The sequence below is a fragment of the Seriola dumerili genome, unplaced genomic scaffold, assembly GCF_002260705.1.
Source record: "Seriola dumerili isolate Sdu_G_001 unplaced genomic scaffold, Sdu_1.0 BDQW01000850.1, whole genome shotgun sequence".
Lineage (NCBI taxonomy): Eukaryota > Metazoa > Chordata > Actinopteri > Carangiformes > Carangidae > Seriola > Seriola dumerili.
The window spans coordinates 81854-93082 of record NW_019175105.1 but is presented as its reverse complement, the minus strand read 5'-3'; the positions used below and the strand labels follow the sequence as shown (position 1 = coordinate 93082).

The 11229-nt window shown below is 46.5% G+C and overlaps 1 protein-coding gene across 1 annotated transcript in view; it reads right to left on the bottom strand.

Annotated features, from left to right (window-relative positions):
- Window positions 1-385: 385 nt before the first annotated feature.
- The window catches only part of LOC111237326 (mitofusin-1-like), an 11355-nt gene continuing 511 nt past the window's right edge, over window positions 386-11229 (bottom strand). The window contains exons 3-18 of the mRNA XM_022766381.1: window positions 8717-8852; window positions 6517-6679; window positions 6215-6339; window positions 5848-5956; window positions 5632-5739; window positions 5049-5211; window positions 4320-4387; window positions 4105-4226; window positions 3897-4023; window positions 3281-3385; window positions 2479-2581; window positions 2173-2399; window positions 1985-2086; window positions 1559-1755; window positions 1344-1478; window positions 386-652 (exon numbers count right to left, since the gene is read on the bottom strand). Coding sequence (XP_022622102.1) covers window positions 592-652; window positions 1344-1478; window positions 1559-1755; window positions 1985-2086; window positions 2173-2399; window positions 2479-2581; window positions 3281-3385; window positions 3897-4023; window positions 4105-4226; window positions 4320-4387; window positions 5049-5211; window positions 5632-5739; window positions 5848-5956; window positions 6215-6339; window positions 6517-6679; window positions 8717-8852 — 2051 coding nt within the window. The 3' untranslated portion in view covers window positions 386-591. The remainder of the gene's footprint in view (window positions 653-1343; window positions 1479-1558; window positions 1756-1984; window positions 2087-2172; window positions 2400-2478; window positions 2582-3280; window positions 3386-3896; window positions 4024-4104; window positions 4227-4319; window positions 4388-5048; window positions 5212-5631; window positions 5740-5847; window positions 5957-6214; window positions 6340-6516; window positions 6680-8716; window positions 8853-11229) is intronic.

The following is an 11229-nucleotide window of genomic DNA, read 5'->3' as shown; positions in this document are numbered from 1 at the left end:
TTATGCCTTACTATTCTACGACTTTTTATGTCTTACTCTAAGATTACTTTTTATGCCTTACTATACTATGACGTTTTATGCCTTACTATAATGAGTTTTTATGCCTTACTATACTATGACCTTTTATGTAACTCGTTCTTCGTCAGGGCTCCTGAGATCATTCTCCCTCCATAGGGATTAATATTGTCATTATTATTATTATTACTGATAAACACCATGAGCTGTGGTGCCCATGTGTCTGCAACATGAACTAAATGAAATAATAAAGAACAGAGTCAGAGACTTCAGGTGTTTTCATCTGATGATGTCATCACTACAACTAAACACCAGATTTTTATTGATCGTCTACAGTTGAGTCATCCATAGAAGTGATCACTTCCTCACAGTGTGGAGTCAGAGATGATGGAGGTCAGTGTCCTGCCTCTGGACTAAAGACAGTCTCAGTTCAGTTTTCTTGGTCAGGTCCAGCGGACGCACCCAGGTCTGATGAGGAGTACACCTTCAGGTCCAGCTGCTGGTCACCACCTGACACGTGGGTGGAGGTCTGGTGATGACGGACTCCACCACCAGGGGGCGCAGCTCATCCACAGGTCACTGCAGGTACTGAACAGAGAAGGCCTCCAGCCGAGTCTCCAGTTCTGTGGCTCTGTTCCTGTAAAACACAAAGTGCGAGGTTCAATCGCACTGACCCCCTAAGAGCTGAACCCTGAACCCTGACCCCCCTAAGACCTGAACCCTGACCCCCCTAAGACCTGAACCCTGAACCCTGACCCCCTAAGACCCAATACACTAACACTGACCCCCCTAAGACCACCCCTAACAGACTTAGATGACATCACCTGGTCAGTGATTGTGAGTTTGGGACTTTTGATTTTTCATTTTTATTTCCTCCTTCATTTCCTGTTTGTAAACAAAATAATAATGTTGGATCAGATCTGATGAAAGCAGATAATGAATTCATCATCATGTGATCACAGATAACTCCACACAGAGCTCTGTGTCTATACTGTCACGTTAGAGATCATTTACATATATATACATACATACATACATATACATTCATATTACATTTTAATAAGGTATTGTAAGCAGTCTGTCTGCCTGACCTCTCTGCTTGTCTCCATGGTAACACCATGCTCTGGTTTGGTTTCAGTTTAATCCTCGTTTTTAGTTCTGCTCGAACATGAACAGGTTCTTCATTAATCATTACCATGGTGTGTCATGCAGCTCATGTGGTTATTTATTTAACTTTTGTTTATTTCTTATTAATTTCTTATCAGTGGTGGAGCTGCTGTTAGCTTAGCTTAGCAAAGACACAGGAAGCAGGGGGCGGGGCCTCTGACCTGAAGGCCTTGGACCTCCTCTGGATGTTCTCCAGTCTCTGGATCCTGAAGCTCAGCTGTCGGATGTTTCCCTCCAGCTCGGCCTCGCTCAGGTCGACTCTCTGGGTCAGACGGCTGAAGGTGGACGACAACTCCCTGCGGCAACACACTCGCTGTTACATGATCTCAGGTGAGTGGGCAGTGACTGCGAGGGTCAGGTGGGGGCAGGGTCTTACTTGTACACCTGCTGGCTGCAGGCGGAGCTGGTGGTTGGGATGACGGTTCTCAGGCGGCGGGCGGCGTGCTCCACAAACTGCTGCTTCAGAGCGCGCTCCCTGCTGGCGTCAGTCCAGGTGAGTTTCTCGTACAGGTAGATTAGACCGTACAGAGACAAAGAGAGAGCGATGAGACGCCAGCCCACCGATCGCCACACCTGCAGCAACAACACACACCTGAGACACACACCTGAGAGACACCTGAGACACATGTTAGAAACACACACCTGAGAGACACCTGTAAGACACACACCTGAGACACACCTGAAAGACACACCTGAGAGGACTGAAGACGTCTGTCTTTTCTATCACACTGTTTCATAGAACAATCAATCAGTCACCAGATTAATCAATAATGAAAGTAATGGTCAGCCCTGCAGGACGTACCACTCCACCAATCACCAGCACCGTCATGGAGGCTCGGGAGGTGACGGAGACCAGGCCTGTTGCTATGGAAACCACCATCTCATCCTTCAAGGTGGAGCCTGCCTGCAGAGACAGAGCAACAGGAAGTGTGTTCTCCTCTACAGCAGCTGGTTTAACGTCAGTGACAGATGTAATGTCGGTCAGCTGACCTGCGGCCGCGGGTCGGAGCCGCTTAGCGCTCGCTTGGCGTTGGCAGCTCCGATGAAGCGAGCGACGAGGGCGGTCCAGCCCAGAGAAAACTGGAACTCGATGTTCTCCTGGAAATCTGCACAGAGGGCGGCGAGGCCGAGGTCGTAGGTCAACTCAAAGGAGGAGGAGGAAGAGGGAGCGGAGAGCTGCTCCTGGACGGACAGAGACAGCAGAGGACGGACGCTGTCTGAGGACAGAGAGAAACAAGCAGAGAATCAGGTGGAGGTCGACGGACGCAGAGGAAGAGGAAGTGACTCTGCTGTTACCGATCATGTGTCTCTGGGCGTCTGTGATGTCTCTGAGGACACTGACCGAGCAGCGATGACACAAACCTCCAACCATCCGCTCCTCCACGTGCTGCAGCAGCTTCTGAGGAGCAAAAGCAGCAGCTCAGACTCCTCAGAGGAACTAACAACAGATTAATCTGCTTTACTTAAAATCCAGTTAACTCTCTGTGTGTGTGTGTGTGTGTGTGTGTGTGTGTGTGTGTGTGTGTGTGTGTGTTTGTGTGTTTGTGTATGTGTGTGTGCATTACAAGATTCAGGTGTGGTCAGGTAAGGTGACAGAAACAGGTTTAAAGGATCAGTCCAACATTTAGAGAAATCTTCCAGATAGACATCAGAGTTTCATCTCTGTGTGTACAGTACAGTGCTAAGCTATGCTAACAGTGTCCTCTTGTTTCCAGTCTTTGTGCTAACCTATGCTAACAGTTTCCCTATGTTTCCAGTCTTTGTGCTAAGCTAGGCTAACAGTTTCCTCTTTTTTGCAGTCTTTGTGCAAAGCTAGGCTAACAGTTTTCCCTTGTTTCCAGTCTTTATGCTAAGCTAGGATAGCAGTCCCCCACAGTTTCCGCTCTTTGTGCTAAGCTAGGCTAACAATTTCCCCTGTTTGCAGTCTTTGTGCTAAGCTAGGCTAACAATTTCCCCATGTTGCCAATCATTGCGCTAAGCTAGGCTAACAGTTTCGTCTTGTTTCCAGTGTTTATGCTAAGCTAGGCTAACAGTTTCCCCATTTCCAGTCTTCGTGCTAAGCTAACTGTCCCTTCTGTTTCCAGTCTCTGAGACTCACTGTTTTGTAGAGCTGCAGCGTCTCTTGTGTCGGGTTGAAGTCGGCTCTGAACTCCTCCACCAGAACAGGAAGTGATCGGATCTGATCTGACAGAGCTGAGGTCACCTGACGACACAACGAGCTGCTGTGAGACATCAGCTCGAGTTCACTGCAGCACAGTGTCAAATGTTCTGATGGTTTCAACATGACACAGTTCAAGTCAGCGACCAGCTCTCGCTCTCTCTCCACTGTGTCTATGTGTGTTAGTGCAGGTGATGACATCACTCCTGCAGTTGTGTGTGTCCTCAGTGTCTCAGTGTCTATTTCAGTGTCTCTGTTTCAGTGTCTGTGTCTCTGTCTCAGTGTCTCTGTTTCAATGTCTCTGTCTCAGTGTCTCTGTCTCAGTGTCTCTATTTCAGTGTCTCTATTTCAGTGTCTCTGTGTCTCTATTTCAGTGTCTCTGTCTCAGTGTCTCTGTCTCAGTGTCTCTGTTTCAGTGTCTCTGTTTCGGTGTCTCTGTTTCAGTGTCTCTGTCTCAGTGTCTCTGTTTCAGTGTCTCTGTTTCGGTGTCTCTGTTTCGGTGTCTCTGTCTCGGTGTCTCTGTCTCAGTGTCTGTCCTGCTGTGAAGCATCTTCACCTTGGCAGAGACGTCCTCAGTCAGACTCTTGATCCTCTCTTTGACGTTGTCGGTCAGACGGTTGATCTGTCCTCGGACAAAGTCCAGCCGGTCCCTCTGCTCCTCTCGCTCCTCCAGGCAGAAGATCCTGTCAGAGGTCAAAGGTCAAAGTGAGACGCAGACACACACAAGGATATTATTAAAGAGCTGGTTAGTGTGTGTCCCTCACTTCCTGTCAGCGGAGGCGATGTTGATGGCGTCCATCACAGCTTTGATGGCCTCAGTGATCTGCCACGCTCTCACCGTGTGCTGCTCGAACTTGGTCTTCACCGCAGACTGGGAGATGAACTCCTGCAGAGGTCAGAGGTCGTTCAGGGTCACGGCTCAGCCCAAACACCAGCCTCATCAAACACATCACACAGGTGAGGCTCATTAATCCTGTACCTCAAACGTCCGCTCGAACCTCTGGAACTCTCTGAGTCTGTCGTGGAAACCTTCAGCCAGAGCGCCACCTGCAGCACCACACAGGAAGTTCAGTACGACATTCACCATCCAACTACTTCACAGTGAGTCTAAAATCAGCTGTTTCACCTCGTTAACATCCACGTTTATAATCATCAGCACCATGACTATGTGTTTCCACCTTGAGCTGCAGTGAACCAATGACAGTCTCATAAACACAGAACCAGGGTTTCATACGTCACAAACCTCAGGAACCAATCCTGTCAACAGGGGGCGGGGCTAAATACACCTGAAACATGGTCAGTACAGAGAGAGAGAGTTAGCATTAGCACAACCGCTAACACTGTGTCAGCCACTGCCAGTTAGAAGCTAACAAACAACATCAACAAAGAAAAGATGCTAACTACATAAAACAGATAAAAACAGATATTTTTTATAATCTTTAATTTTAAAAGTCTGACTGATTCAAGGTGTCGGGGATCTGTGGTTATCAGAGACTTCTCCTGATGATTATGATAATAAATAAATAAATAAATAATAAACAATAACAACTGTTGACTGATGGACATGTCACCTGCAGACAGGTTCAACTCTACACATAGAAAAGTCTCTAAGGCTGATCTGAGACCTGTCTCCTCTCTGAGGCTGTAACAGCTGCTGCTGTCTTTGAAACAAGAGGAGACTCCTCCTGCTGTCCTTCACCTGTCTCACCTGTCTCACCTGTCTCAGGCATGCCCTGCGCTCGCTGCATCCTGGAGCTCAGGACCTCTTTGGCTGAGACGAAGAAGATCCTCCCTGGAGCCTCGTCCAGACCGACCACCCTCAGCTCCTCGGCCAGGAAACTGACGCAGCGGTCCAGGTGCTGCTTCCTCACCTGGACAGCAGGGGGTGGAGACTCCACAGTTTTACGCTGATCTCACCTGCTGTCATTTCAGATTTCACTTTTACTCATTAAGGCTTTTTCTTTATCGCACCACTGATGTGAAGCTCTCAGAAAAGTGCTGAGTAAACTTGGTGACACCTGTCAGCCAATCACAGGGCAGGATTTTCTGTCACTGTGGTACCAACAATTAACAGGTAACTTCCTGTTCAGTTTAGTTTGAGAACATGAATATGTTAATATAATCACCACTTCCTGCTCCTTTTTCACAATAAAAGCTTTCTAAAAGCAGAGAGCTGGTTGAGGCTTTTATTGTGAAGTAGCTGCAGAAAAGTTGAGTTTAGTCAGGTTTTCACACACACACACACACACACACACACACACACACACACACACACACACACACACACACACCTCCTCGATGTACTCGGGCTCAGTCACAGAGGCGTCCCATCGATTGTGGAGGATGAAGATGTTCGGTTTGGAAATTCTCTCACTGACTTTATGGAAGAAAAGTTTCTCCTGAAAACAGAAGGAGACAAATATGACAAATAATAATTATATCAATAATTAATAAATAAAGAACGTTCGTCACGTTACAGTCGACAGGTGACGAACGTGTTTCCTCACCGTGTTCATCAGCGTTGACTCTGCGTTTCCCACCAGGACAAAGACGTCGGCGTCCAGACAGAACTTATCGATCCAGCTGTCCAACTCCAGGGTCACATCTGTCCCAGGGCTGGGTCAAAGGTCACAGAGCACACAGAGTTTACTTCAGTGTTTAAGTGTTTAAATCTCTTTCACTGCTGCAAATGCCTAAATGTTTTTTCCTAAACTAAGGAAACTTTTTTAAGATATTCACTTGAGTAACTCAGCTGAGGAGACATTATCCCTGTTCTGTGATGAGCTTCACACCTTCACCCTTTAACTAACCACGTGTTCACTGATGGTCCGAGGTTCGAGGAGGAGACACCTGGACAGGTAAAGACAGAGTTACCTGTCCATCAGCACCAGGTCGTCTCTCAGCAGAGCGCAGCGGCTTTTAGGCCAAAACACTTTGACCAGGCTGCCGGAGTCCAGGGTGGGATCCATGTGGAGAGCATGAGCCAGCTGGTTCACAGTCTTGGGGGGGGGGGGGGGGGGGGGGGGGGGCAGGAGGAGCAGGAAGGCTGAGTTATGACAGTCATCAACAGAACAGACAGAATGATGAAATTTAAAGGAACAGTTCCACTTTTTAAAGAAGCTTCAGTCTGGACTCTAAATGTGGGTCTGTCCCTTTAAGACCTGTCTGTGACGTACCGCGACGCTCCTCCTCTCATTGGACGCCTCGGTGGTGAGGTAAGCCTCGTCGCCGTCGGTCCCCTCCACCCTCAGGAAGCAGTTGGTGGTGTGTCCGATGCCGCTGGGCAGCACGCGGTCTCTCAGCATGGCGTTGATCACGGTGCTCTTCCCGTTACTGGTCCTGAAGCAGCAGAGAGAGCAGGTGAGCTACTGTTCACCTGGAGCCCCAGTCATGTGGTGATGACACGTCCGTGCATGAACTAATCAGACTGTCAATCACCTCTGATCAGACCACACCCACACAGTCCTGATGGGGCAGGTTAGTAAAGTTACAGAAGATTTATTTACTGATTAACATTTGATAATGAATTAGAAGAGGTGACTCCCATTGACCCTGATCAGCTGACTGACATTTAGACTTTGAGTTTAAAGTTTGATCCTGTTATAATAAGCTCCAGAGTCATTGACTCACAAACCATCAGTTTTACTATAGAAACATTGAGGACGATGTCCTACAGTGTCAGAGTGCAACTACAATCACCTCCTCGTGGTCGTATCCCTCCACCGCTCAGACTAGTTCCAGGTCACATGCTGTTTATCCAGAGTCAGAGAGAATATCAACCATTTGTGTGTTTGTTATAACTGTCTTGAGTAATGGTTAAAAAGTGTTTTCTGAGGTCACACTGACCTTGACCTTTGACCTTTGTCCCAGGGAATGTTTGCGTCACATTTCAGGAAGTTCCCTCAAGGTGTTACTGAGATATCGTGTCACGAGAATGAGGCGGACAACCTGAAAACAAAATGGCTGCCGGCGCGGAGGAAAAATAAAAAGTGTCCTGAAACAGCTTCAAACTGAAAGTTCATATTTTCTGTAGCTTTAAATGAGCTTATCAGGATTTCAGGCCTTTTACAGGGAAACTCAGTTTCTCAGGAGCTATTACATCATCAGGCTGATTGCATCATCTGACTGTTATTACATCATCGCCCCTGGAGCACGTTCCTCTGGATCCGTGTCACTGTGACGGTCAGCTTGTGAATCACTGATAAAGTTTATCTGAGGCGACAGTTTGTTCGTCTGTTGGCAGATCTCTCAGATCTCCACACCAATCAGAGCCGGTAGCAGACGTCCGGCCACAGCCGCCACTGAGCGCGCTCAGTTCACCACCTCCACACTCACAGTGCACACACACTGGTCTTTTATAAACTCCATATTCTCCATGAGGAATTTGACTGTTTTGTTATTTTTCTTCTTTTATTTCAGGATGAATTGATGAGTTGATTAATTGATGAGTTTATCCACAGAAAAGAATCTATTGTTTTAATAATCAATGAATCGTTTCCAGTTAAACAGTTTTCTCTGGTTTCAGCTTCTTTCTGTCACATGACAATAAACTGAACGTGGAGGGTTGAGAGATTCTTCCTGAGCTCTGCAGAAATTACAATTGATTGATTCAGTCAATTCATTTATTGATTGACTATGTGGTGATATAGTCTGTGTGATGTCAGTTTCAGTCAGGTTTGTAGCTGTGATGGAAAATACCAAATATTTAAGAGCATCATGAATCAGTCACAATGACACTTTAAACTCACCATGTGTTTTAATCTGAGTGAAGAAATAAACTTCAGGTTCTGGAACTTTGTGATGTCACAACAAAGCAGTCACCAAGCCCCGCCCACCTGGACCCACCATCCAAACCTTGCAGGATTTGGTTTCTCTGAGTGTTTTTACCTGAAATCTGCTATATTTTTATTGGATCACTCAGAAAACAGTCAGCCAATCAGAGGAGAGGCTCAGAGCCTCCTCTCTTCTGATTGGCTCACCGACCTGTTGTTACTAGAGCTCCAGAGAGAAGCCTGAGAGAGGAGATGTAAAACTACACTGAGATGGTTTTTATATCTTCTGATGGAAGTCTTGAGTAATGGCTAAAAAGTGTTTGAGGTCACTCTGACCTTTGACCCCCAAAGTCTAATCAGTTCATCCTTGAATCCAAGTGAATGTTTGTCAAGGTGTTACTGAGATATTGTGTTAAGGAGAAGGAGACGGACGACCTGAAAACAAAATGGCTGCTGCTCTGTCGCCGACACAGAGCAATAAAGATGCTTCATTATAGTAAACATTTGATTTGATGATTTATATATTAATATCTTTGTTGGTCTCAGGAGTGTGACACTAACATGACAGGTGATGTATGTACAGTGTAGAGTGTGTTTGACCGACCTGCCAAAGAACGCCACCTTCATGTGTCTCCTGAGCAGAACTTCTCTGATGGTCGACAGTTTGGTGGCACAGCTCTGCATCTCCAGACTCTGCTCCTCCACGGCCACCTGACCCAGGTCATCGCCCCGCCACGCCTCTGACGCCACAACACACAACAACAGGTAAGTTCAGTCATAGTTTATACAACAAAGAGAGGCGACTGTTTTCATTTGTCACATTTGTGACTCATTTTCTTTTCTATGGACAGTTTCTGCTTTAAAAAAATCTTTCACATTATTCCTGGTGATCTTCTTCAACACGCCTTTACTGTCACCACGTGTCACCACGTGTTACCACGTGTTACTACATGTCACTACGTGTCACCACGTGTCACTACGTGTCACCACGTGTCACTATGTGTCATCACGTGTTACTATGTGTTATTACGTGTCACTACGTGTCACTACGTGTTACTATGTGTCCCTACGTGTTATTACGTGTCACTATGTGTCATCACGTGTTACTACGTGTTATTACGTGTCACCACGTGTCACCACGTGTTACCACGTGTTACTACATGTCACTACGTGTCACCACGTGTCACTACGTGTCACCACGTGTCACTATGTGTCATCACGTGTTACTATGTGTTATTACGTGTCACTACGTGTCACTACGTGTCATCACGTGTTATTACGTGTCACTACGTGTCACTATGTGTTACTATGTGTTATTACGTGTCACCACGTGTCACTATGTGTCATCACGTGTTACTATGTGTTATTACGTGTCACTACGTGTCACTACGTGTTACTATGTGTCCCTACGTGTTATTACGTGTCCCTACGTGTTACTATGTGTCCCTACGTGTCACTACGTGTTATTACGTGTCACTACGTGTCACTACGTGTCATCACGTGTTATTACATGTCACTACGTGTCACTACGTGTCACTACGTGTCACTACGTGTTACTATGTGTCCCTACGTGTTATTACGTGTCACTATGTGTCATCACGTGTTACTACGTGTTATTACGTGTCACCACGTGTCACCACGTGTTACCACGTGTTACTACATGTCACTACGTGTCACCACGTGTCACTACGTGTCACCACGTGTCACTATGTGTCATCACGTGTTACTATGTGTTATTACGTGTCACTACGTGTCACTACGTGTCATCACGTGTTATTACNCGTGTCCCTACGTGTCACTACGTGTCCCTACGTGTCACTACGTGTCACTACGTGATATTACGTGTCCCTACGTGTCACTACGTGTCCCTACGTGTTATTACGTGTCACTACGTGTTATTACGTGTCACTACGTGTCACTATGTGTCACTATGTGTCCCTACGTGTTATTATGTGTCACTACGTGTCACTACGTGTCACTACGTGTCCCTACGTGTCACTACGTGTCACTACGTGTCACCATGTGTCACTATGTGTCATCACGTGTTACTACGTGTTATTACGTGTCACTACGTGTTACTATGTGTCACTACGTGTTACTACGTGTCACTACGTGTCACTACGTGTCCCTACGTGTCACTACGTGTCATCACGTGTTACTATGTGTCTCTACGTGTCACTACGTGTTATTACGTGTCACTACGTGTCACTACGTGTCATCACGTGTTACTATGTGTCACTACGTGTCACTACGTGTTATTACGTGTCACTACGTGTCATCACGTGTTACTATGTGTCACTACGTGTCACTACGTGTTACTATGTGTCCCTACGTGTTATTACGTGTCACTACGTGTCACCACGTGTTACTATGTGTGCCTACGTGTTATTACGTGTCACCATGTGTTACTATGTGTCCCTACGTGTTATTACGTGTCACTACGTGTCACTACGTGTCACTACGTGTCCCTACGTGTCACTACGTGTCCCTACGTGTTATTACGTGTCACTACGTGTTATTACGTGTCACTACGTGTCATCACGTGTTACTACGTGTTATTACGTGTCACTATGTGTCATCACGTGTTACTACGTGTTATTACGTGTCCCTACGTGTTATTACGTGTCCCTACGTGTCATCACGTGTTACTACGTGTCCCTACGTGTCACTACGTGTCACTACGTGTCACCATGTGTCACTATGTGTCATCACGTGTTACTACGTGTTATTACGTGTCACTACGTGTTACTATGTGTCACTACGTGTTACTACGTGTCACTACGTGTCACTACGTGTCACCATGTGTCACTATGTGTCATCACGTGTTACTACGTGTTATTACGTGTCACCACGTGTCACTACGTGTCATCACATGTTACTACGTGTTATTACGTGTCACCACGTGTCACCACGTGTCATCACGTGTCACTGTGTGTCACCACGTGTCATCACGTGTCACTGTGTGTCATCACGTGTTACTACGTGTTATTACGTGTCACCACGTGTCACTACGTGTCATCACATGTTACTACGTGTTATTACGTGTCACCACGTGTCACCACGTGTCATCACATGTTACTATGGGCCTGATTTACTAAGATCCCAAATAAAGAGCGC